The 27027-nt window shown below is 46.2% G+C and overlaps 1 protein-coding gene across 5 annotated transcripts in view; it reads right to left on the bottom strand.

Moving 5' to 3' along the window:
- epha8 (eph receptor A8) overlaps positions 1 to 27027 on the bottom strand; it is an 88273-nt gene that overhangs the window by 47293 nt on the left and 13953 nt on the right. For all 5 annotated transcript variants that reach the window (XM_030091311.1, XM_030091315.1, XM_030091313.1 and 2 more), the window contains exons 2-5: positions 13738 to 13791; positions 10751 to 10894; positions 10049 to 10198; positions 5676 to 5991 (exon numbers count right to left, since the gene is read on the bottom strand). In XM_030091311.1, the coding sequence (XP_029947171.1) occupies positions 5676 to 5991; positions 10049 to 10198; positions 10751 to 10894; positions 13738 to 13773 (646 nt within the window). In that variant the 5' untranslated portion in view covers positions 13774 to 13791. The remainder of the gene's footprint in view (positions 1 to 5675; positions 5992 to 10048; positions 10199 to 10750; positions 10895 to 13737; positions 13792 to 27027) is intronic.

The raw sequence follows: 27027 nt of genomic DNA, 5'->3' as shown, positions 1-27027 counted from the left end.
GTTTGCACACGGAGGAGAATGCCCGACGTGAAGCGGCGTGGCAGCGAGGAGGGCCGGAGCGGGGAGGAAGCCCTCCGCTCAGCCCGCTGTGAGCTGGTGACTGAGTAACTGCATGACAGCGGAGTATTAAATCCTCCCTTTGATATTCCTCCCGGCGATAACGATCACATTATGAGGCGGGCCATCACACCCTCCTGACGCCTCGCTCGCCTCGTTTGACTTTCTTTCACCAACTCTTTGACTCTAATAATCCCCCAGCAGCTCTGACTCCTTCATTTCCGCCTCCCCCTCCTCACCTTTGTCTGCTCTGTCGTTCTCATTCTTCCCTCCTCTGTCTGCTTCTCTCTGACAGGAGGGAGAGTTCGCTGACACTGGAGCCAAAAGAACCTCCCAACAACCCCATCTCTGACTGTCAGGGTGATGGCGATCGCCATGGTGACGAGGGATGTTGATGGTGTTGGTGACAGTGGAGGCCATGGCGATGGGGAAGGTGATCATCATCATCATCATCATCATCATGGCGATGGCCACCGCCACCTCACACACCGTGACGCTCTTCCACTCATCCACAGGAAGGAGGGCGGAACGTTTTATTTAACGGTTTCTGATTATGAATCTCGTCAGAGATAAATAAAACCGATGCACGGCGTCAGAAGCCGAGGCTCCCACATTCAAATGTTATCGCACACTAGAGATCGCCCTGCTTTTGTACTCTCGGCTTTGATTGACATTGTAATTTCCTAAATCTGATGATTTGTTCTGGGCGTGATTGAATCTTCGGGGACGGATCACACCGAGCGGAGCGCACGAGGGAAAATGACTGCATGAAGTGCAGCGGATATGTAAATGAAAACGAAAAAATATCTTTAAGACATGAGAAAGTAATGTAAAAAGAATGTCATTTAACTATTCTGTCAAAATAAATGAAACCGAGAACATCACTGCGAGGCTTTTTAAGTAGTAGCAGATAAGTGAAGGCTATGTGTTGCCACGAACGCTACTGCGTGGACAGACGATACACACTGCAGACCCAGAGACCGCTGCTGACCACCACTGGTTCTCTTATTCAGCATGTAGCATGTAGCACATCTCAGAGTGAAATCTTCCTGGATCCACCGAGCAGCTGAACCCACGGGGTGTAGGAGTGGAGGCGGGTAAGAGGCTCGATATGTTTGAGGTTCTGTCAAAAAGTCTGCGATGCGTCATTGAAATATGAAACCCAGGAAGAGAAACGGAACAAAAGCAAGACGTCGCAGAAAAAGTCTGACATCATTTCAGTCTGAAGTGAAAGACCCAGAGAGGAAGTCTTCCCAGCGTAGAATCTGGTCCATTGACTGAGTGTACTACTGTGTGAGTGTGTGTGTGAGTGTGTGTGTGTGTGTGTGTGTGTGTGGCTTGGATGGGCCGACTGATGTGAGCGAATGTGACCAGACTAAGTGTGTGTGTCTCATATCAGTGTGTCCTCGATCGCTCTCACTGTATGGGGCACTTTAGCCTATTCTTCCACAGCACCGGGAGGCAAGCCTCTACACACACTCACTCACACACACACACACACACACTCACACACACTCAGTCCCCACCTGCACACAGACCCCGTGTTTTGACGTAAACTCGAGCGGACGAGGGGTCGAGTCCAGCGCTCCGCCGCCGTCTACCCTCCCTCCTCCCTGCTCTCCCTTTCCTTTAGTCTCTCCTCGCTTCCCTCCCTGTGACACTCTCCATGGTATGTCACGCAACCCTGAACACACACACACACACACACACACACTCACACACACACACACATCATGCCGTGCTCCTCGCTGAAGCTCGGAACCTTCGTCAGGGGGAAACCACTTAGGTACGCTCATATACACACACATGCATGTCAGGTTTTTTTTTCTCTTCTTCCTTACACACACACACACACACACACACACACACACACACACACACACACATCTACGAGGCTCGGCCACTTAAGCCGTCTTCCTTTCACCATCTCGTGCCCTCCCCGCCTCCCGGGTCTGGTCTGGTCTCGTGTGTGCGTGACTGCGGCTGGCGCTGGCGAGGATGAATTAGCACGGCGACCCAGTTTGGTACCAGATGAGACGAGACGTCAGAGGCAGAAAAAAGAAAAAGTCCTTACACTACAACCGTACAGTAGAGAGGAGCTGTAGTAAACACAGGACGACTGAGGATTAACATGAAACAAACACGTGTGTGTTTCGTCTTTTGTCTCCCATCAGTGCATTCTCAGATTATTTACACCAGTGTTTTACATTTTTATACCATGTTTTTTTTAACATTAAATTAATGTATTTAATAAGCGAAGCCTCAACTGGGGGTGATGTTTCCTTGTGTTTCCTCCCTTTTCTTCTGTTTTCTGCACTGGCCACTGCTTTGCATATTTGTACTAATGCTAATTGCCTACAGCTAATTATAGGAAGTGTTGTATGTGGCCTTGTGAACCCCTCTCTCTCTCTCTCTCTCTTTCTCATACACACACAAGCGCACACACACACACACACACACACGAAAACAGGCGCCATTGTACGGCTCCAAACACATTCTGACAACAAGCGTCAAGCTGAGCGGGTGTCGGATTGCTGATCTACTACAACAGACGTGTGTGTGTGTGTGTGTGTGTGTGTGTGTGTGTGTGTGTGTGTGTGTGTGTGTGTGTGTGTGTGTGTGTGTGTGTGTGTGTGTGTGTGTGTGCGCGTGCAGGTGATGGGTGGCGGGTGAAGAGGAGAAGCGCGGTGGGAGATGCGAGCAAACTGCTGTTGCGTGTCTAGTTTGTCTCGTTTAGCTGACAAACTGCTTTTAGCGTTTAATTATCCGCCACTCCGTGATTAATAGGTTTTAATTACTGTAACCCGGAATAAGCAGGGCTTCCCCAGCGAGGTCAACGCATCAAAACAGCAAGAGAAAACATGAAGGAATCAAAAAGGGCCAGAAACAAACGGCGGTTATTGATCAAAGCGAACCAGAAGCGGCCAGAGGAACCGAGGGAAGCAAAGCGAACGACTCCGTCTCCGGCTTCTCTCATTATTCATCAGCGGTGGTGAAAGGGGGAAATCGAGCTCACGGGTTTTCTCACTATTTGTGTACCCGAGGAAATTGTTCGGCCTCAGAAAAGCTCTGACCAGGCCTTGAACTTTTCTCCTCTTCATTATTTAGTTTTCCCCAACATGATCCGCAGCCACTGTGGAAGCAGACTGCTGAAAAGGCTTCAGCCTTTCTAAATCCACGCGTGACGTCCGAGCAGCGACGACCTGCTGACACACGGGAAAGCTCCCCGCTGAAACGATTGGCCTGCTCTGATGTCTGCGTGAAAAACTGAACTGCAGACAGGAAAGAGGAAAACGAGCCAGAAGAGTGTTCTGCAGGAGGACAACAGGACGATGAAAGACGGAAGAACTGCTGCAGGTGGACGAGAGACGAGCGAGTAACGCTACATGCTATATGCTAACAAGTTTCAGGGCTCACTCGCCAGCGATGCTACATGCTAAACATGATCAGATCATGACTGAAACCCTCATTAATGGCGCGCTGGAGCGGGTGGCGGCAGCTTGTCCGATCCACTGCACAGGGCGGCGTGTTGCCGGACGCTACGCACCGCGCTGTCTGCTGTACGTACACTTCCTGGAGCCTTCAGCCGTGATGGAGGTGTGTGTTCACTGAAACACCTGGCCTCCTCATATCGTTTCTGTGTGGACTATTAATTATGCTGATTGGTATTTAATAAGTACTCGTATTGGTACTCTGACTAAAGGTCGGTACTCGAACTTCAATAAAGTCTCTTCAGTGCATCCCTATGAAATAAAGAATTCTGCTTGAAATAAATGATAAAAAAAACCCCACTGAGTTTAATATTTTAGCCATTGAAAAACATATTGAATGTATTTAGAAAAACTCCGAAACTTATCAATGCAAAAATAAGAAGTGTTTTGTTTCTCCCGCTGTGTGAATCTGTTGCTGTTACGGCTGCTTCTCGCCGTATGAAACCGCCGCCCTCCCCGGCCCGCTCATTAAATCCCCGCAGCCATGTGAAGACGCCGGGCACATCCAGTGGCCTTTGAAAAGCAGGTTAACAGCAGAAAAATAAAAAAAGCAAACCAACAGTTTCGCTCTGCTCTTGGCTCGCTTTTGGAGGGCGGCGATGGCGGAGAGCTCTGCAGCCCCGGGTTTGAAAAGTGCCGTGTCAGAGAGCAGCGGCATTATGCACGGCTGTCCGCTGCTTTGCCTTCATTAAATCACATGCAGGCCTTAACACACTCGACACTCACACACTTAACACACCCCTGCATGCAGCAGACTGAATCACCCTGTGCAGGTTTCAAAACTGATGTAGTTCAAACATCAAGTTTCATAAAGTGATGTTTGGATTTCCTACAGCAGACTGTGGAAATCCTTTCTGAGATAAATTAGGCGATTTAAAATGCATTTCCTACATTTCTTATTTTGCTTCCAAAATGAAGCTTTTTTACTACTGATCCCTGACAGCATGTGACTGAAAAAACAGGAGCATGATGGGAAAAAAGAACTATTAATGGTTTACCTGTAGGGTAAAAACACCTCAACGATATATTTGTAAAAACTTGACTTTGGTTTTCTTGAAACAAACGGTCTCTTTTGAATGAAGGCTAAATGATTCCAGCAGGAGACTTCAGTCAGTGCAGCGCCGAGTCCTTCCTCGCCATCAGGCGCCATAAAACAAAAGAAATGTGGGTTTATTTCAGGGAGGAGCGCTGCTCCCCCCCCCTCCTTGTCATCATAAACAACCAGGTCGAAGAGGTCGTGCAGGAGTTTATGTTCCTCTGCTTCACCACCGACAGCAACCTGTCCTCAGAGCGCGCTGCCGATGCTCCACCTCAATAAAGTTTTTACACCAGCAGCTGAATTCTAATGTGGATCCGGCTTTCATGAGAAAGTTTGAATGTTTTTTTAGACACTTCTCTTTCACTGCATCGCTTATTTTAAATCATTTCCAATGAAGACCGTGTCGGGGTCGTGTAAGGTTACAGCGGTAAACATCTGGATCCGTCGGAAGAGAGGCTGAGAATCACTGCAGTATGAAGCCGTGGCTGTAGCTGAAGATCAACACATACGGCTTGAATCTCCTGCGCTGCCCGATCAATTCATCGCTTTGCCTTCACGACGGTGGAATTTCAGTCAGAAGACGATGCCAATCAGCTCAGCTCTTCTCGGCCCCTCCTGTCTTTCTGAATCGATTGCGTTGCTCTTCTTCTTTTGATATTTCACGGGTTTCTCTCTTTGGCCAAATTCAGTCATTTGCAGTGAAGCTCAGATGTGTTTAACCTCCCTCACCAAGACGTCCGTCTCGGCGCAACATTTAATGTTTTTGCTTCAGCGTCCAGTCACTCCAAACAGGCATCGGTTCGACGCCGTTTCCCTCACTTGAGGCGTGGCCATTCTGCCTTTTAAAGTTGATCACGTTGGAAATGCAATACATTAACATGAGCATGCAGTCTTAACACAGAATCGTAGTGAATCAGCGTCTGTTTGCAGCACAGAGACATTCTGTGAATGCTAGGAAAATAGGTCTATATGGCAGATCTGTCTGGATTACATGAAAAATGTAAGATACAGTCATCATTTCCACGAGTTTTAATGCAAGCTAACGCCGCTGCGACTCGGCCGGCGGCGTCGGTCTGTGGCTGACTCACCCACGCAGGAGTCCCTGTGCTCCTCGAAGCCGGCGGAGCAGACGCACCGCCCGATGGGCACCAGCCACTCGCCCTCCGCGCTGCAGTACATCTTGGGCGTGTCCTTCTCCTCGGCGTGATCCACGCACTGACCCCTGACCTCCACCAGAGAGGAGGAGTCGGCGCCCGTCACCACGTCCGTGAACACGGCCAGGTTGCGGCTGACGCCCACGCAGCGCTTGTAGTACACCCGGACGGAGGTCAGGGCGATGCAGGCGCCGTTGTCCTGGAAGGCCAGGTAGAATCCCCGCCTGCTCAGCGGCCCCACGCCTCGGATCTGCAGCGGGAGACGGGAGGTTTTAGGAAAACAGAAAACATCTGAAGACATCTGCAGTCCTGAGGTCACACGACGTCTTTACATTTTCACGAGTTTCAAGAGTTTCACATTTGCTCGTGGGTTTGATTCCAACACCCTGGTTTCAGCCCCGAACCTTCTCTATCGAACACAACGTCACAGAGTCTGGAACATTCAGCCACTTTCTCACAGTGAAAACTCCGCAGTCGCAGCGGCTTCCAGGTGAAGCAGTGTGAGCGCAGCCCTAATTCAATCTCTGGACTGGTGTTTGGTGTTGTTTTTTGGCAGCAGTCATTAATCAACTGCACCGCTTCCAACTGCAACCTGGAAGCATGGATGCGTTTACATTTTCATATGCTTGTTTTTCATATCGTATCACCGTTGACTATCTTGTTAACAGCCAGGAACTGATTCAATATATTATGTTAAGAGTTTGCTGTGGACTCCCTCTGAAAGGAAGATGGAAACTTTATTCCACCCTCAGGTATTAAGGCTCAATAACATCAAATAGGAGCATGAGCGCTCGGCTAATTGTTTGACATTGACTTTAATAACTTTCTGTCATCTGAACTGATTGCTAAGTATTGGATTGGGAGTCATGAGGCACATTTCTTTGCAAGGCTCCTCCAGTAATCATATATTTTGCATCTAAGGAATGGAGTCACCTTTGTTTTAGTGCGACTTAATAATCCCTTCAGATGATTGTGGGGCTTCTGGAGGCCTGACGGACACAGTCGCCCTTGCTTGTGCTCGAGACTCTTGGGGTTCTTGGCATTTAAGGGCATAGATATCATATAAGAACTAGATGCCTTAAGGCAGAGTCAACAACGCCGTTCGCTGGCGGCCATCTTAGGACAGTGGACCGCCCTGGGGCGCTCTGCGTAATCTTAGGGAAGCTGAGTGATTTACACTAATTAAAATACTCGACTCACTGAATTCTTGACGGATTTACAGACGGTTTGATTTATTACTAACGGTCCGTTGCTATGATTCAGACTAAATGTTAAAATCACAACTTTTCTTTTTGCATGCGGTTAAATGTCTACATGTCTGACGTTTATAACAAACCAAGTCGTTTGAAAATCAATAGCTGTTTCTAAGTTGACGCTCCATTGACATTAATGTGATGAGTGAGTGAGCGCCCTTGTACCAAGATGGCCGCCATGTGACGACGTTAGTCCCCATTGGGTTACAGCGCGCACGAGCCATCCAGTGTTTCTATACATATCTGTGTTTAAGGGTGTCAGTTCACCTGTGATTCTCTCAGTCCTGGATCAAGCTCGGCCGCTCCGATACCTGCCCTGCTCACTGAAATACGCTGCAGTGATACCATCATGACTCGAAGATGCAGCTGAGAGCAGCGATCACCAGGGAAATATCACTTCTAAAGGAAATGTGGTCATTTAAAGGAGAACTATGCAACTCTTGCTCTCGCGCTCCCCCTACTGGTCCCCTGTGAAAGCTCGCTGTCGTAAACGTCCTCCGCGTCACGTTTCTGGGGTCTCCAACCATCGTCGTGTCCCTTCCTCTTTTCTGCCCTCTTCGTTTCCCTCCCCCGCCCCCGCGGGCCGAGGCAGATGGCTGCCCGCCTGGACGTCCGGCTCTCATCAGAGGTTTCTTCCTGTTAAAAGTGCGTTTCTTCTTCTCTGTGGTCGTTTGCTTTTCTCTTGGACTTTACGCAGCACTTTAATCCACTGCCGCCTCACCCAGAGAAACTCGGCTGGATAACTTTAGCCTCATGACCAGATTCTCTGGTTTCAAATGCTGCTGCCACCTCGGAGACTGCTTCAAGCGCAGCACCTGCTCCCACTCCAGGTAGTAAATGGGTAATGATTCCATTTGCGTTGGGGCTGACATTACCTCCTGACCTGCTTTTTACTCCCATCTAAAGACTCAACACAAACACTGAACCTCTGCTCCTCGCTGCTTCGTCTCTGGCGTGGAAGAAGCACAGATTATCCTGTCACACTCTCAAAAGAAACGAGGCGACGCGCTGATGTGCCGTTGCAGCTCCTCGCTGAGCACCTTTGTTTACACACTGATTTGATGGACTGAATGGATCCTTCAGCTGTCACAGCGACTCGTCGAGCCCCTGATACATCAACACTGCGTGCTAATTAGACGGCTAATTACCAGTCGTGCGGGTCTTTGCAGGTTATTACCGGGATGCTTTTGTTGCTGTTTTCTGTAAGAATTAAACATATGCTGTGCAATCACGGATCGGCTGTTGCGGTTTCGGTTGCCCCAGGAATTTCAATTTGCCGTCATGATGTGCCGTCGTTCTCGCAGCGAGACGGCCCGGCTGTGGTGTTTACCCAGCGCGCACAAGCTTTTCTTCAAGGAACCCGGGCTTATTTGGAGAAATTTATTGTTTTTAAATTGCCAGCAGTGTGGCTATTGCTCACTAAATGGTGTAATAAAAGAACATCGCCATCTTTATGTGACACACAAACTGAATTTATGTCTTAGAGAGAAGTTTTTTTTTCACTGTGAGAACAAATCTGAAATATTTTACAGGACGAACACAATGAAAAGATGTATTTAGCTTAATGTGCATGTGCACATGCTTGTGAAGATAACATACTGTACATATGATAAGTATGTGTTACATTATATAACAGGAATGCAGAGTTTTCCATGGTCTTGTAATCTGTTTACACCTCTGTGTAGGATACGTGCATAATTATTTGCATTATGTTTGCATTATAAATCTACTAAACATGAAGAGGCATTTATCCATATACCCATGCTGTAATAGTTATAATTATAATTATGTATATTTACAATATTCTTCTGTATATTTAGCACAAAAAGACTGATGACTCCATATAAATCTCTTCATAAACTTCTGAATACATTGATAAGAAGCAGTCAGATTGATCCCTTCATAAAATGACCCATGATTTCCATATTTCCATTGTCAATAATATATTAAAATTGACTATGAAATGTATAATTTCTACACCTTGCATTTGAAAGAACTTGTGCATCCACGTGTGTATTTACATATTGTATGTGTCAGGATTTTGTTTTGCATCATGTATTTATCCGCTTTACGTTTGCTTCTTCAACTTCTCTGTGCCAATGTGTACACAATCGTACACCAGATACTTTTGAATGATGTTCTGTTTGTACATTATCTGACTGCCTGATATAAAAACCTACATCGTATACCCATGTATCCATGTATCTGAGACATTCTTACAAAATGAATAAAGTCTGGTCGTCACAGTGGTCACAATCTGCACGGCGACTTTAGGCTTTTCATTCCAGTTTCTGGAAGCAGTACAAAGGCCCAGTTTGGTGGAGTTGTTGGTGATTGCGTGTGTGTGAGAGACTGTCGGACTGTGTGTGCTCGTCTTGTCCGGCCGGTGTCTTGCTCTTGGCTTCGAGTCAGTTGTCAGGAGGGATACTGGAGGATCCAGCTCCATGCAGCCCTATTTAGGACAAAGCACATCTAGAACATGGACTGATGGGTCTAACTGCGGAGCGTCACTTCGCTTCGCTGTGATCAGTTCATCAGAGCAGCTTTAATTCTATAGTTGTATTGAGCGTTACAGGAAGGGCCAGAGTTCACCAATCAGTGATTATGTTTGTTGATTTTGTGAAGAATTATGGGATTGTTCTTGTTTTAGCCACAGGAGAGAAGATCACGGGGGACCTAAAGGCAGGAACATAACTCCAGTGTAAAATGAATCATACTGACTCTTTCACCTGTTCATCTCTGTAACAAGCTAAACTGTCAATAACAGTGTATTCCCACCGCCCACTCTCAAATGTGAAGCTGTTATCGACATTGGAGAATTTCCCAAGATGCTCAGCTTAGCGCGGCTGTTTGTTTTCCCTCACAGATCTGGAGGAGCACAGAAAACACCGGACTGGCCGAAGCAGCAGCTGCTCCCACCGTGGCCTGAAACCCTGTCAGCGTGTGGACAGAGATGTCAGACGAGTCCTCCCGAAGTGAGCTGCAGCTTCACGGGGCCCGGACTCACACTCCCCAGTCTCGGCTGGCGTCGTGGCTCAGTGTTGGAGCTCATACCTCCGTGTTGAGCTTCAGCCTGCGGACTCCCAGGTCCACGCCCGTGAAGCTCTCGTCCGCCGCAATGGTGTCAATCTTAATGAACTGGTTCTCCCGGATGGACGAGCCCACCGCCCGGTCGGACTCGTAGTAGAACAGGTTGAAGGTTTCCTGCCGAGAAAGCGACTCGACTGTGAATCTCGCAGGATCAGTCAGTCATCTTCAAGATTCAGTCTCATATTAAAACCACAGCGATCAAAACAAAACACATTGGCTTGAAATGTAAATGTGAAAAAGAGGCACGGAGATGAACTGACGCCACGCTGCGAATGCGGAATAAGATGTAAATGCATCTCTTCGGGCGCTCATCACTTCTCATCTTGAGATTACAGACAGTAGGAGGCCTCACTGAAGTACTGACGAGCGGGATCCTTCTGTCCTTCATACCTTCTCGTCCAGTTTGGTGCTGTAGGCGTTCTGAACCGAACCAGGCCAGTGATAAAGTATAGAACCCAGGAACGCAGCGAATCTCCAATCACAGGCATCTCTCTGTCTATCTGACACGTGATGCTTTGTAAAACGTGTCGGGTTGAGTTGTGTTTTAGCCTGTGTGAACAGAACAGGACTTCCGTCCTCTGGGTTTACGGCGCTGCTCTGAGCGGTGCGGTGTGGTGTGGCGTATTCCTGCTCTTCCCAGCCTCGCGCCTGGCGTGTCTGCTTTACCTTGCAGGTTCCCAGGACTCCCGGCATGCTGTTGCAGTCTCTCAGGGTGAACTTGACCTCGATGTAGATCCTCCTGGCCCCCTCCCGGGGAATCCAGACCGTCCTCAGCCAGTTGTTCTGGCTCGGGCTCATCACGTTACAGACCTGGTCAGAGCAGCAGCAGAAACATCATTACCGTAAATCCCAGAACAGAGTTACACTAAAAACCATCTTTAAATGTCTGTCATGCTTTAACCCAACATTTAGTCTTGTTTGTTTTCTTCAGATTCTCCAGTCCCTTGTAAGTTTCTCTTGAATTCCCGATACCAGTATCGGGTATTACGTCCGACACTGGACAAAGCACTTGTGTACTAAAAAGACACGGTTTATTCCAGTGAGTATTACGTGAAATCATCTGTCACCAATGTCAGCAGCATTTAGAAGTGACGTTCAGAGCAGATGAGAAAAGTCAGCAGATATCCCGACACGACCTGCTGACCCTCGGGAGAATTTCACAGCTCTGATGTCTGTGTGAAAAAGTAAGGTGCAGAAAGGAAATAGAAAAACAATGAGCCCAAATCTACTAGTAAGTGTGTAATCTGCATGAGGAAAACAGGACGATGAAAGATGATAAAACAGTAACTGTGTGTCTTCGATGTGATATTCAGTGGTCAGGTTAGAGATGCACCAACACCGATACCAGTCTGACGCTTCACGGTGCCCTGACGGTGTCTCCATGCTGATCGAGTGACTCAACCGCAGCCAGCAGGGTGGAGTGGGAACTCGCTTTATCGATGAACACAAGGAACACGGGTGAGATGACAATCATACAAACAATGAACCGACAATCACACACGAGGAAGGCAGGGGAAAATAGTGAGACACACAGTGCAGCACAGGAGGACAAAGGTCACAAGCAGGAACAAGGATTGGACCGGGGCACAACGGACTGAAGGAGTGAGGGGACGGAACCGGGGACAGGCAAGGCTGCAGGAAGGATGGGAGACCAGAAGGAGGCAGAATCTGAAACACACCAAACAGGGAACCAAGGAGACGCTGAACAGGACCGAGGACAGAGAGACAGGGAGACTACAGACATAGAACACCACCCTGCGAGGACGTCAGCAGAGGTGGAACAGAGAGGTGGAGTGATGTCTGCGGTTTGGGGATTCTTTACTATTAATGGAGAAGGAAGACTGTTGTGTTCTGGAATAACATCCATCGCTGCTCCACCCTGTCCTCTGTTTACTGTAGCTGCAATCACGTCCTGGAGCCTTCAGGGCTGCTGTAGATACATGCAGCACTGACTGTACCGTCATGGAGTATAAATCAAGCGTTGCGGTGTTTAATAAGTAGACGCAGTGGCGCTCGCTATCGGACACGTGTCGGTGCTCGGTATCAGCAAGCAGCTAAAAGCCAGAACTCGTCCCCCGAAACAGTGATATCGGTACGTCCCTCATTCAGTTTTCTGAGAGCTGGAATGTATTCATATCCACGAGGCAGGATGTGAAATCCAGCCAAAACAAATTCCTGAAACAATGCGGAGCCGCTCTGACCTCGGTGTATCCAGCAGCTGCTGTCTCCAACAGCAGCTCACAAACGACTGGACGTTAGCATCACTGGATGTGGGATGTTTTTCTGTCAGCAAGTGCTTTCCGCATTTAATTCCTACGCTGAGATCATTACTTCAGCTCTCCAACAAAGCCTCAGTCCTCTGGAGCCTCTGCTTGTCCCACCTACACAACAATCAGCATCGTCTGGAAGAGTTGTGTTCGGCTCACATGCAACGCGGCGCCTTGAAAGGATTCGCCCAGCGGTAATGTAAAGCACGCCGCCGGTTCATCCTGCGTGTCAGCTCGGAAAGCCTCGTCTGAATACACATCAGCAGTCGTGAAGCACGGAGACCAGCTGTTGAGCTCTTGAGAACAAACAAAGCGACGCACGGGAAGTGGAGAGGTGGCAACTGAGAGCGGACCGGGAATCCTCAGAACCAGTAATGATACAGGCGGCATCGTTATCATGTGTTTATTCCTGGTCTTTAATGCTGGTCTGCCGCTGCCTCACTGCTGCGTCTTTTCTACCATTGTAATCCGCACTTGTTGGAATTATAGTTCATTAAAGTCTTTGAGTTTCAATGTTCGAGTTTTCCTTGACGTTCTTTGAAGTAATCTAAAATGAATTTAAATAAAATAAAGAAGACCTACACCAAACCAAACCAAACCAAACCAAACCAAAACCAAACCAAACCAAACCAAACCAAACCAAACCAAACCAAACCAAACCAAACCAAAACCAAACCAAACCAAACCAAACCCAACCAAACCAAGACCCCTGTTTTGTGTCTGGTTTGCAAAACATTACAGTGAACAAAAACGGGACACCCACTGTCACTGATACAAGGGCACGTTTAAGAGAAGTTTCAAGTGTAAAATCATTACTTTTTCATTTCTGTGTCAGACAAGTTTTACATTTCTAAGTAAACTTTTGGAAAATGACGTCTGTTTACATGGAAAAGGCAGAAATGCTGAAGCACAGACATTCATAAGGACAGACCAGCAAGTTGGATTGTTATTACGGTGACTGTCAACTTTAAAACTACCAGGACCAGGAGGGTCTGGACTGGAACCAGGACCAGGAGTCACAGAGTATTTTGAACAGCGGTATTTTCCGTGACTCTGAGCACCACTGTCTGGTAAACGGAGCCACTGATCAAACCGACAGAGCAAAGCTTTGAGTACTGGCCAAACAAGTTGTCTTGATTTTCTGTTCTACATGACGAACTGTGAAAACTTCCATGTTATCATTATTGCTGAAAGGCACCACTTCATGAATATTAAAGAAAAGCCGATGATTAATTCATTCACCGTTTTGTTTTAAAATCAGGCCTAAATTAGTTTGGAGAAATCCCAGTTTCCCCAGGATCAAAGTGAAATATTCCATTGAAGTTCTCATAATAACTAATCCCAATAACACATTCAACCCCGCCGTACGCCGACGAGGCTACGCACCTGGTAGGTGTGGATGGGGCTGAAGTACTCGTCCATCTCATTAATGGCGTCCCACTGTGAAGACAGAGAGGGAGAGAGAGAGAGAGGAAGGCAGAGCTAGGTTAGCCACATGTTGGCCAGCTCCTCACATTCATATGCAGCCGGTCTTTCGGGCTGCCGTCTATATTTCCCACGTGGTCGTCCGTGCCGGCGCGTCTCCCCGACCGCATCAGCCGCCCATTATTAGCTCTGACTTCAAATGAAAGACGTGGCGGCTCCCGCCGCACCGGCGGCAGCGGCGTGGCTCATCCGTCTCACGGATCAGTGTATTCCCGTCTTCCAGGAGACGAGCGCAGCCATTTAGGCGACTCCGTGATGGACGGTGATTTCAAACCTCATTATCTGAATGTGTCTGTTGGAGTGACGGACAGGTTTGATGTTTGATCATCCTTCAAACATCAGGGCTTCTCTGAGACGGAGCTTATTAGCTAAACGTGACACTGACATACACACTACATATTAATAGACCTGAGGAAAAAAATTATGTCAATTCAAACAAGCGGAGTGGAAGAGCATTCTGAAGACATCTTTCAGCAACGAATTCAACTGTAGAGAAAATAACTTTCAAGTCCTGTCACTTACAAACAACTTGACAATTCCACTGGTACGGCACATTTTCCAAACTGCACACACTCCTGGATTGACATCTGCCTCGAAAGGTGCTCAGCCTCCAGCCGCAGTCATTCAGGTTCCTTGAGGGTTTTTCCCAATTATCTCTTCATACATGCATGAAATGAGGGATGAAACTATCGACTTATGATTTGACAGCCATCTCCACCCATCCTCCTTCTGCCTTCATGGTTTCACTCCACGTCCTGGACTCCAGGTCATTAAAGCTCCAGGGCTGTTGGCGGGATCAGCCGCAGCACCGTTCAACTTTTATAAAGAACAGAACACACACTGCTGTGGTACTGCTCAGTTACGACTGATCCCAGGACCAGCAGGTCGCTTTCATCACTAACTGTACACACACACACACACACACACACACACACACACACACACACACACACACGTTCTTATTTGACTCAAAGTGAATGATTCCAGAAAGAGTAAAACATGTGTTCCCTTCATTTGACATCGTCACTTGATGAACAAGAAAGTTTTTTTTTTCTCATTAATTTGAAAAATGGTAGTTCATCCATCCATCATCCATCCATTCATCATTCATCCATCCGTCCGTCCATTCATTCCATCATATGTCTATCTGCCACCCCTCTATCCACTCATCTACACCTCAGTCCATCCATCCATCATCCCCCGGCTTTTGCATCCATCAATATATTGATCCAACCGTCAACCATCATCAACAAAACCTTCTACTCTTCCAGCAACACAATGAAAGCATGAATTGATCCATTCATTTATTTAGAGAAGATCACATTTATTCATGTCAATATCTGTTCAAAAAATCAGATTAAATGAAAAGAATCCCGCTGGGTTTGTGCACGGCTGTGTGTGTTTACCAGATCTTGTGTTCTTGCAGGAGACACAAACTTGACCTTCACATTCTTCTGTCTGATAGCTTCATTTGAAGAATCCTGCTCCTGAACTCCCATCAGCTCGGCTCGCCTCCGCACACGGCGCTAAACACTCGCAGTCACGTGCTCCACATCTTTTCCTTGTCGGAATTCACTTGATGCAATTCCAACAGGACACATTCTGCTTTAATGAGATGCCCCTCATGTATGTGATTAGATTTACATTGTTTATAGAACGCCGCCGGCGGGTAATAATAGAATTACGAAGAGGAGCAATAAGTGAAATGTGTTGGTATTTGCAAATGTGTTAATGTGTGTTACACCTCCCTGCTCCGGCTGCATCCAGCAGTGGGGGGTGGGGTGGGGGGGTGTATCTGGGCAGGAGTCTCTTACTGACTGAGGAGAGAGACGCTTCCTTCCCACTTTCCCTCATCATCACATCTTTCTTTTTTTTTAATGTGGGGATGAGATGAATGAAAATAATCAGCCCCCCTCCCCCCATGAGCAGACCCCAGTGTCACTCAGTCTATTTCTGTTCAGAGAGACGTCACATGTACACCAGGACGTTTGCATATGCATACATTTCCATCTCATTGTGAGCGATAAACTTGAAAACAGTGTGGTTAGTTGTCACTTACCGACCACGTCCTGAATCACTCGTCACTGAGGCAGAGGCTACAATGAGCCCTGCTACATGACATAGCCATGATCCGTACTGTATCAAACTCACTTCACAAGTGTGTTGACAACACACTTTTGGAGAGTGTTGTCTTAGTGAGTTTGCAGCTCAACTCGTGGTGTAAAAAAAAAAAAAAAACTTTGAATCATGCCCCAACCGGAACAGCAGAAAGCCGCCAGCTCTGAGCCTGGTTCTGCAAAGGTTTCTTCCTGTCAAAAGGGAGTTTTTCCTTTCCACAGTCGCTTATGCTGCTCATGTGGATCTGTTGGGTTTTCTCTGTAAAAGTGTCTAGAAACGACCGTGTTGTAATTGGCACTTCATAAATAAAGCTGAATTGAATCATGCAAAATTGGCACATGTTACCAATCTTGCAAAATTTGGGTAAAATTCACCTGGAGTGTAACTTTGAACTTGGCACATTTTAAATTTCTGGCAACAGAAAATTGAGAATCTTTGACAAAATCAATGCCAGCAGTGATTTTCTCATCTGACAACAAACAAAAATGGAGAAAATAAAAGTCCAGAAGCTGCTGGATGAGGTTCAGACTGGACATTTTCAAGGTTTACTTCTCTATTCACGAACTCTGGGACGATTTTAAGGTCTGTTTTGAAACATCCACGAGAACTATGAGATTATTTTGGGCAAAATGTTTGAACCTGATTGAAATCCATGAGACCTTCACACAAGGAAAATGCAAACCAGCACAAATGTTTCAGGATATTTTGGAAACTCCTTTGAAAATTCTATTTGCAGTTTGATACAGACATCTAAACAGCCAAGGTGGGGAATATGGGAGCTTCCTGTAAAGCACATGAGCTGAAGTACAGCCCGGCCAAGTCGTCGTCGGCTCCGCTGTGCAGGAAGGCTTTATATCTCACACTTATAGTTTCCATTGTGAAGGGAAATCCACTTGCACGCTGTATTTGGATATCAGCGGGGAAAACATCCCCCTTCCCCGCTACTGTAATAGAAGTAACAGCACCACAGAGGAAACAGGAATATTCTGTCAACTAGTTTGTTCACAGTAACGCGGAGACTCAATCGGGAGGCGTCAAAAGTTCACGCAGCCTCACCTGAACCGCGGGCGGATTTATTTCAGCTTCGCTTTTTTTGGAATAAGAATTTTTAAGCAAAAAACAGAAAGATTCAAACACCGGGTTATTTGCCAAAGATGATTAGAGGTTGGAACATTTACCTGAATCCAGACTATGAGTGTAGAACTTCTACTACACTGACCAGCAGTGAGAAGGTGGTGGAAAACGTCGGCTGGATGAATCGAGCTGCCCGATGGCATCGGTGGATATGAAGCCAGCGCGGATCGCTCCTGAAAGCTCTGGCAATGAAACAGACTCTTTGAAAATGGAAAATCTTTGAAAACTCAAAGGAACTGCAGCTTGAGCCGCTTTATTACTGGGGAAGATAACATCTGAGGAGGGATTTGATCCAGCCGTCTTGCTCGGATCCATCAAAAGTAGGCGAGGCTTTGCGCGAGGTACTTCGAATTTCTTAAGTCGTCCAGGACGGAAGACACAAGCATCTTCTCCAATAAAGTCACACCACTCCAAAGATCACAGCTTTTAGAGATGAACTCTTAAATTTCCTCAACCTGAAACAACAAAATGTGCTTTCTGTACAGCACGGTCTTTAAAGGCAAAGAAAACGGATGTATGCCAATGTTTTCAAATGAAAATGCATGTTTATCACGTTGACGGGTTCTGAGGCAGAGAGCAGCTCCAGGAGTCACTGTGTCAGAAAAAACACTTTCAGTCAAACTGTCCTCTTCAGGGGACGAGGTGGACAGTCTCTAGTCTTCCTCCGCGGGTCCATGACTGAAGTTCATTCATGAACTGCTTTACATAGTCCCTTCAAACTCGAACGCCATCTGTCTTTACTGCCTCTTTCAAACTCTGTGTCATTTCTGCTGCTTGTTAAATCCTCCCATCCTGCTTTTACAGGTCTAAAAATAAAACATATTTTCTGCTTTGTACCATTGGAAGTTAGAAGCATCGTTTTCATAGATTAGACAAATTCTACAGTCGACCAACATACAAGCCACAGCGTGCTGCCAGAGTTAAACCACAAAACGACTTATCTGTGTGTGTGTCTATGCAGGACAGGACCGGATTGAGCAGCTTCCTCTTTCCTATTTACAAAGTGCTGAAAAGTTGTGAAATTAGCTTGGATCCACTTCCACAAGCCCCCACCTGAGTGACTGGTTGAAGCTCGTCATTTCCATAAAAGTCGTCAGACTCGTGAGAGAAGATGACAGAGTTTGAAAGAGGAAGTAAAGACAGATGGTGTTCTAGTTTGAAGGGGAGAAAGTTGAGTTTTTCATGACAGTGTGAAGCATTTAATGAATGTGAACCAAAAACCTTCGGTTATTTTAAGGACTCAAGGAGGAAGATTGAGATTTTGCGTCCGTTTCATTGAAGAGGAGAGTTTGACTTGAAGAAAACGACGTAACGACGCGTCCCGATGGAGAGAACGAAGACAAACAAATCACACCATTTGAGTTGTTTACTGATCTATTGCTAACAATATGACGATGAGCAGCTATTCTCTCAAACATGAATGAAATCTGGATGAAGAAAACATCAGTTTAACTTCATCAAAGAGAAGACGGTTGGTTGGCGGTCAGCAACATAATGGATTAGTTTCAGGTCTTCTGAAACTGGATGAAGGATTATTGGTGTTTCTCAGACTAGGGTGCTCCACCCTCACCCTGTGACCCCTCCCCCCGCCAGGTGAGCTGTGATGAGGATTACCGCTGAAGGACTTGTACGTATTAAAATCTGTATTCATCGGAGCTGAAACTCTCTGGAGTCCCGGTCACAGCAGGCGTACAGCATTGATTATGTTTTTGAAGTATGGGAAGCAGGCACGCATGGCCGATTTGTATGCATGTTCCCATGAAGACGTGCATGTGTGTTTAACCTCGGCGCTCGCCGCCCTCCTCCGGGGCGCCGGTTCCTGGTGCAAGCGGAGGAATAATTGAAAGGGAAAGCGTTGGACCCGGGAAGCTGGGGGCCTCGCCTGGCTGAACTCGGTCCCTGGGATAAGACGTCTGGGGTTTTTTTTTTTTCCCCCTCAGTGAGCCCTGTAACTTCCCTGCTCAGCTTCCCCTCTCCACTGATCCCCTCAAGGCACCAGCAGCCAAAAAAAAAAGGATAATTAAGATGTTCGGGAGCCTCACCCACATCACCCTTCCCTCCCTGCCTTATCCTCTCATCTTTATCAGCTAAATTGAAACCGTCCTTGAACTTGTGAGGACCCCGGCTAATTAGTGGGGTGTATAACCTCTCTATCTCCCTCATTATTCCAGTCTTACTGCCACTGTGCCCTCAGCCAACACTTTTTTCATCCCTTTCCTTGGGAAATCAGAGATTTTCCATTTGCTGTTGGCGTTTTTCGCGGCGGCTGACGGCGGCCTGTCAGCAGGTTGGGAAGCCAAACGTGAGCAAGCAGCGCGAAGGAGGACGGCTTGTTGTTTCGTCGCAGCGATAATGGAAATGGCTTTTACTCTTCTTTTGGCGAACAGAAGAAGAAGAGGGAGAAGTGAGATTCAGCAGGGTTTGTTTATCTCCTTACAGCATGATAAGAGAGTTTCTATCATGACAACAAGAGGAAAGCAGCGCTTCACGGAGCGGCCGGCTCACAATGCCGGTGCGGTTGGTTGTACTCATTTTGTCAGGCGGAGAGAGGACGGCGAGAGAAAGGCAACAGAGAGGGAGAGGAAATGCACGAGTACCAAACTAATTGGCTGCAAATTGCACATCTGTTTCATGGCTGTCAACTCATTGCGGCTCTCATCAGGACCAAGCAGAAGTGGCAGATGGAGAGGAAGACTGCTTTCTCACACACACCTTCATCCGCACAAATACGGCACAGGTACACAGACGTAAGGAAATACATTCACAAAATACATGTTTCCAAAGTGAAAAAGAAAACAAAAACAGAAATGGTTATCATTGAGCTCTCAAATTATATGAAATGAATCAATGAAAAGTAGACTAGGATTTGAACCAAGTGAACAATGAACGAGCATTTCCTTTTCAAAACAGTTTTCCAAGAGAAAAATTTAAAAATAGCTTGTTCCTACTCAGGTTGGCTTGTTGAGAATCAAGTGAAAAAGCTTCGTCAAGCTTTGGCCTCCATTCACACAACAACAGCAGTTTGGAAACGGCTCCCCAGATGGAACTTTTCAAAGATGCTCCGACCCCATCGTCGTGTAGACGGCTGAAAACAGCACTTTCTGGAAACACCCTGTGGATAAGAGAAGTGCTGCTGCTGCTCCACAGCAGGAGTGAGCACATTGATCCCTAGTTATCATCATTTTAACCATTTCAGCAGTTCATCTACTGCTGTTTTTGGATGATGGTCTCGTGTCCAAATGCTCCACCAGGCCCATCCTTCTCCGCTGGTACAGGCATCGCTCTGGACAACAAAGGCCGGCTTGTGGTTGCATCTTGCTCCATCGATCTGGCCCACCGGTTCAAACCAGTCTGCAGTGCTGAAGTGGTGCCTGTGTTTTCCTTTTCGGGCCCCTGGAGGCTCGATCAGCTTGTGGGATGTGGCGTCAGGGGCCTTCATGCTGCTGCTGGCCTCGGCTCATGCCCGTTGGGGTCTCGTTGGCTCGCCTGGTTCTCCTGCTCACAGCTCACAGAGTCACGATGTCCACTCTGGAGAGATGTGTCAGTGTCTTCATGTTTGGCTGTTCTGAACCGGAAACAGGGTTGACCAATGTGGTTGATTTGCAGCTGAATGTAGTAAAGCCTGAAGTCACATGACGCAGTATTTTGTTTTATTGCCTGCTCTGAAAAATGATCAACGGCAGGAGTGAAAAGGCAGAATAGGTGATAAGCTCGGCGTTGCGTTATTGCTGCTCACGGCCCTGGGTGAAAAGATGTGAAGCATCTCACTGACGGATGAGTATCTTCATGACACACAACTCCAGCAAAGACAGAAGCTGCTCCAGCTGATTGCGGACGATAGCTTCTGCTCGTTTCATCTCCTCCTGTTTGGGATCGGGACGTTGCAGGGGTCACCGTCAAACAGCTCAGTCTTTGCTGACACTTTGCAGCAATTATTGCCTGATCCGCGCTCCTCCATTCCTCCCATTCTGCAGCTCCCCTTCTCTCTTTTAATCTCCACTCTTTCGGGTGTTTTTTTGTTTTTTATTCATCAGCCCATTTACTGTTTCCACTCAGACAAAAGGAGATGCAATCCGAGATGCCTGGAGATCAGAGGAGCGGATGTTAAAGCAGAATAAAAGTGTCTGTCGGAGCGGCCGCCTCCAAAGTTGTTGTCTAGATTTGGGGTCTTTTCTCTCGCCCTGTAGCATGAGATCTGTGTCGGACTATTCTCCGCGAGCGCTGCGATATGAGAGAGAACTGACGGCACAACAGATGAAAGAGAGGCTGAGAGACTGATTAACAAATACGAAGAGAGAAAAGTGGCTGAAAGAGAGATGATTGTGAGCTGCTGGAGAGAGCGACAGTGGAGCGGCAGCAGCTTGTTTGAGGCTCTGTTCATCACGGTTTCTCCTGAATTCAGCCGCAGCTACAACGTTTCTCACTCTGGGTCTCTCCTGGAGGTCTCCTGCTTCGATGGAAACACTTCCCGCTCAGTTTTCCTACTTTTCTGTTTCAGTTCTGTGTCTAACAGCAGGATTCCAGTGTGTCGTACCAAACGGGATGCACTTTAATCAACACATCTCGATTATTCTTATCCTCCGTTTGGCGCCAAAAGCAGATAAAACAGACGTGTTCACCACGGTTCTCTCCAGTAAAATCTAACCTGCTGCCTTTCAAACTGCTGTGTGCACATAAATCTTTTGTAATTTTGGCAACACGGGGAAGAAATTAAACATAAATTAAAATAGTAATGGGAAATCACATTTGATTGACAGGTCTGGGGTGAAGACTTTATGCTAATATGGCAACTGTTAATAGCTTATGTTGGGAAAATCGTTTTCTTAATTTTTAACTTAGAAGAGTGGGTGGAAGTGGGTAATTACTTCTTGGCTTCTGTGCGACAAAAGGACTAATCAGTCAGAAAACTGGTCACTTATGCTGCTTTTCTGTTTTACATAAGCATAAAAAGGAAATAGTTTGGGATATGAGATGAGGTTTTTTTCTTTTTCTTTTTTAAAGAGTGGCGAAAAAATAAGAGGATGAAATGACTCGGATGTAAAAGCAACAAGAGTGAGTCAGTCTTTCAGAGGAGAACATGCAAACACAGTACTTTCCATCAAGGGAGTTTGGTTATGATTGCAATGATAAATCAATCTTATGAGATTACTTAAAACCCACAGTCTTCATGAGTCATCCTCCCCACCCAAACACCGCTCTATTTACATTAAATACTTGAAAATTAGAGCTCGCTACTGATCTGGGATTAGAGTTCTATATAGGATCCATCCATCAGCCCCAGCCTCTGCTAAACTACGAGGGAGAACCGGAAAATAACCGGACACTGGTTATAACTTTTCATTTGTTTTATTTTAACAATTAATCAAAGCTGTCGCCTTCAAAGTAATCCCCGCTGGTTTGAATAAACCGTTGCATCTGTGTTTTCCAGCTTTCAAAGGCGTTTGAAAACTGCGTGCCTGTTCAGTTCGTCTTTCGATTTTTGTTTAACCTCCTCGACGTCCTCAAATCTCCACCCCTTCAGCTCTTTCTTCATTCTTGGGAAGAGAAAAAAGTCACACGGTGCTAAGTCCGGCGAATAGGGCGGATGAGGCAGCAGGGTCATCCCGTTTTTCTCCAGGAACTGCATTACGCGCAGGGCCCGGTGCACCGGCACGTTGTCGTGGTGAAGCCACCACTCGCCATCCCGCCAAAGCTCCGGACGCTTCTGCCTCACTGCTTCTCGGAGCCCCTCAGGACCTGGATGTAGTGGTCCTGGTTACCAGACTGCCCAGGCGGCACAGACTCGCTGTGGACGACCCCTTTCGCATCGAAACAGCAGATCAGCTTGGCTTTTACCGCTGACCGGGACTGGCGCGCTTTTTTCGGCCGAGGGGAGTCCGGGTGTCGCCACTGGCTCGACTGCTGCTTCGTCTCGGGATCGTAGGCGTGACGCCAGGTCTCATCCGCCGTGATGACTCTGCCCAGCAGCCCAGGATCCTCTTCACTGTGCTGGAGGATTTCCCGGCACACATCTACACAGGAGTGAGGACCCGAGGAACCATCTTCGCTGCGACCCGCCGCAAGCCCGAATCCTGGGACAGGATCTCCTGACAGGAACTCCACGGAACCCCCGTCAAGGTGGACACCTCCCCGATCGTCCTTCACCCGTCAGCCAGGACCACGGCTTCCACCTCGCAGATCTTTTCCTGCGTGCGTGAGGATGTGGGTCGTTCGGAGCGGGGCTGGTCTTCAGTGGACATTTCGCCCCTTTTAAAGCGCCCATACCGTTCAGAAACCTGCGTTCTCCCCAGAGCACCGTCTTTATACGCCTCCTGGACCATGGTGAGTGTTTCTGACGCTGTTTTTCCCAGCAGAAAACAAAAGCTGATCGCGTTTAGTGATGTGTTCCGCCATTTTGTGCTTTTCCGAAGAAGCGGTCCTGCTGTGTTGACGTCGGCGCTGTGTGTGCTTTCCCTGTGTAACTTTGTGAGACGATAATTTGTAGAGATCTGCACAAGAACATGCTGTAGCGAGATCGAACAACCAGAACTCTGAAATCATTCTTGTTTTAATTTTATAAACACAGTCTGGTTTCTTTCCGGTCCCCCCTCGTATGCTGTGCATTAAGACAGTTCCTGTTTTCACACGAGTCCTCAGGCCCTGTCAACATGACCGTACTCCCAGAACAGAAAACACTCATTGTGTTTTGGGTTCTGTTTACACAACGACGTGCGAAGCAACTGAAAACACAACTTTTCTCTCCATGGAAAGATTTTCTCGAGACTCGGGCTTCGTCTGGCTGGATAAAGTAAACAATTAGAACAACGCTTTCGTCCACAGTGTCATGGCTCCCAGTCCATATCCTAGTCCTAGTCCTGGTCCTGGTTCCAGTCCAGATCCTCCTGGACTTGATAGTTTTAGAGTTGACAGCGTAACAACGATCCAACTTGGCCGTCTGTGTGTGTGTGTCGTTTCATCACTAAAACACCCAACAGCACCAGCTTGTGGTCTGGAGCGCTAACGGCATCATTTCCAGTGTTTCTGTCAATTCTCTTTCAAAACCTTCCTGAAACAAACATGCAAAAATGATGCATTTTCACTTGAAATGTCGCCGTGAATACCTCTGTGTCATCCAGATGGGCTGATTTAAAATCAAAAGTCTGGATTCAAACCACTGCAGTAAAAGTCAATATATGTAATTATTGGATTATAAATGCGAACTACATCTTGTTGGAAATAACACAGTCTAGCTGTTTATTCATTTCTGTGGCTGTTCAGAGAGGATTTGTGCTTGCGGTCCATGAGGGAACTGTTTTGTGAGGCCTTCGGAGTTACTTTTAGCTGGAAGATAAGAGTCTTTCTTCAGAAAACCATCTGGCACAATGCGGTGAAGTTTCAAATGCTGCAGCACACGATCTGTCTTACAGTCAGCCATATTGATGTGGTAAATGCAATTAAAAGGATATTAAAAAATTGCAAGCCCATAAAATAATGTGGAGTATTCTGAGTTTTGTATCACTTACTGTAATCACAACATCATCATTTTGTGGAGGGCTGATTGCTTGAGCTATCTCACAAACTGAAGCAATCACTTTAAAATGGGATATATGCAACTGTGTTTGTGTCAAGATGCCAAAAAAAAAAACAAAAACAAAACAAAACATATTTGTGGTCTTTTATGACAACATGAAAACAATATTTCCAACAAGACTGAGAGACAAAATGGAAAGAGATTTTTACCTCTGCAAGGATAAGAATTTGGCTCCCCTTTTGATGGAACTTTAAGGTGAATGTTCAGTTACTGATTCTAAAACTAATTATATGATTAATGAAATAAATGGACACTTGACAGAATAAATTACAAACAGGAAACACAACATTAATCTAAATTATTAAAATGTTGCTCTGTGATAATATGAGACAAACACCTTGTAACTATAGATAACATCTCTACATTTTTAAAACAATAATAAACAAAATAGATGTATGTCAATAGAGGTCTGTACTTACATTTCAAAGCTGCCTGTGAATGATCAGGGCTCTGCCTGTATCTCTATCACTTTCCACCAATACGCGTCCTTCTTTCTGTATGATGACGTCATTTAGAATTTTCCTAGGAGTTGAGATAATGTATTGTTTTAAATGACATCATCATCTGATTTCACCTGGATATGCAAATGATCAGCTATGCAAATTAGATGACGATGTCATTTTGAACTTTCCTGAGTGTGGAGTTTTAACAATCGGTTTAAAAGCAACATTGTGTTTTTTTTAAAACCAATAGAAGTGCATCATATTTGATTTACTTACTAAGCATTTAACAAATATTGTCTTTATCTCACGTTATGCACTTTCATTCAAATTTTAATGCCACTGTAATATGTATAAAACTCACCATTCAATTCAATTCAGCTTTATTTACATAGCGCCAAGTACGACCGTCATTTCCAGACACTTTTCCAGATAAAAATCCAACAGTTCCACATGAGCGACTGTGGAAAGGAAAAACTCCCTTTTCAAAAGAAAGAGACCTTCTCTCCTCCAATACGGTTCCTTCTTTTTGCACACAAACCTTTTCAACATTTAGCCTCATCTGGACTCCGGAGGAGGAGAAACCAGCTCAAAGCAGTGAATTGTAGTAACAAAACCACAACGCATATCATTGTTATTAACCGTAATGGTTTTGTAACACCGGGAAAAGTATTGAGTTAGATTGCCCATTACTAAAAGTGGCAATGTTATTAGTAACACCATTTTCTGAATCGCAGTTACTCCCATCAGTGCGTCTTTCCACCAAGAGGGTCACTTTGTTGGGTTGTAGCACATTTCTAAAATGCATTCCGAGTTTCGTCCTTTCATTTTTCCTTCTTAACCCTTTATCAACAAGAATTTGGCACTCAGAGAGCGCAGACCTCCGCCACAGGTGAAATCAGTCACCAACAACAATAAGAACACCAGATATAAATATCAGTGAACAGATGTAAACAAAAAGCCTGTCATCAATTTAAGACGTAGTACTGAGGCCCTCTGCTGGACAGATACAGTACTACACTGGTCAAATAAAAGTCGTCACCCCAAAATAACTCAGCAATAAATCAAAAACACAATGACGGACATGCAGAGAGAGAGAGAACATAGGGTGAAATCACTTACAGACGAAGCTCTGATCAAGTTTTGAAGAGAAGCCAACTTGTGGCGATTTTGTCGTGTAGCTGTGCGACTGTTCCGTCCGTGAAACAGGTCCGACTAGGAATTACAACTAAAGTTCCCCTTTATCATTGACCCTATCGGTCAATGATAAAGAATCCTTTAAAAAATTGGTGATGATCCGGATCATCACCAAAATTTAATGGATTCTAAGTTAGCCCAAGACCCACCTTTCCACAAAGTTTCACTGCAATCCGTCCATTACTTTTTCCGTGATGTTGCTAACCAACCAACCAACCAACCAACCAACCAACAAACCGACGTGATTACACAACCTCCTGGCGGACGTAATAATATGTAGCTGCCTTAACAGTAGTTAATGTAAAGCAGTGGTAAACAGGGTGAGTGGGGATGCTCTCAGGCAGCTGGGTTCATTTCTCCAGCTCTCAGGTCTCTTCTTCCTGCTGCTGATGTGAATGATCTGCCTGCCAGTGTCCTCCAGGAGCGTCTGCTCAAACTACCAGTCTGACAACTACCAAGTTCACTGGTTCAGCAACTCACAGTAGGTCTTTTAGCAACAGTTTGCTGTTAGCTAAAGGAGTACACCATGCTCATTTAAGGCACAGCAGTGGTGAGACAACATCTCTGACATGTTGAGGCCTCTTTTGTAATAATGTAATGAATACAAACATTTATAATGCACTTGCTGGCAGTTATAGATCATAACATATCTTCTCTTTACTTATGCTGCTTTTCAGTTTCCCCTGGCCCACGGTGTCCCTGCTGTGTGCTGACCTTACATATCAAACATCC

This window comes from Salarias fasciatus, chromosome 5 (assembly GCF_902148845.1).
Source record: "Salarias fasciatus chromosome 5, fSalaFa1.1, whole genome shotgun sequence".
Lineage (NCBI taxonomy): Eukaryota > Metazoa > Chordata > Actinopteri > Blenniiformes > Blenniidae > Salarias > Salarias fasciatus.
The sequence above is the reverse complement of the archived record's forward strand: the minus strand, read 5'-3'. Positions and strand labels throughout refer to the sequence as shown.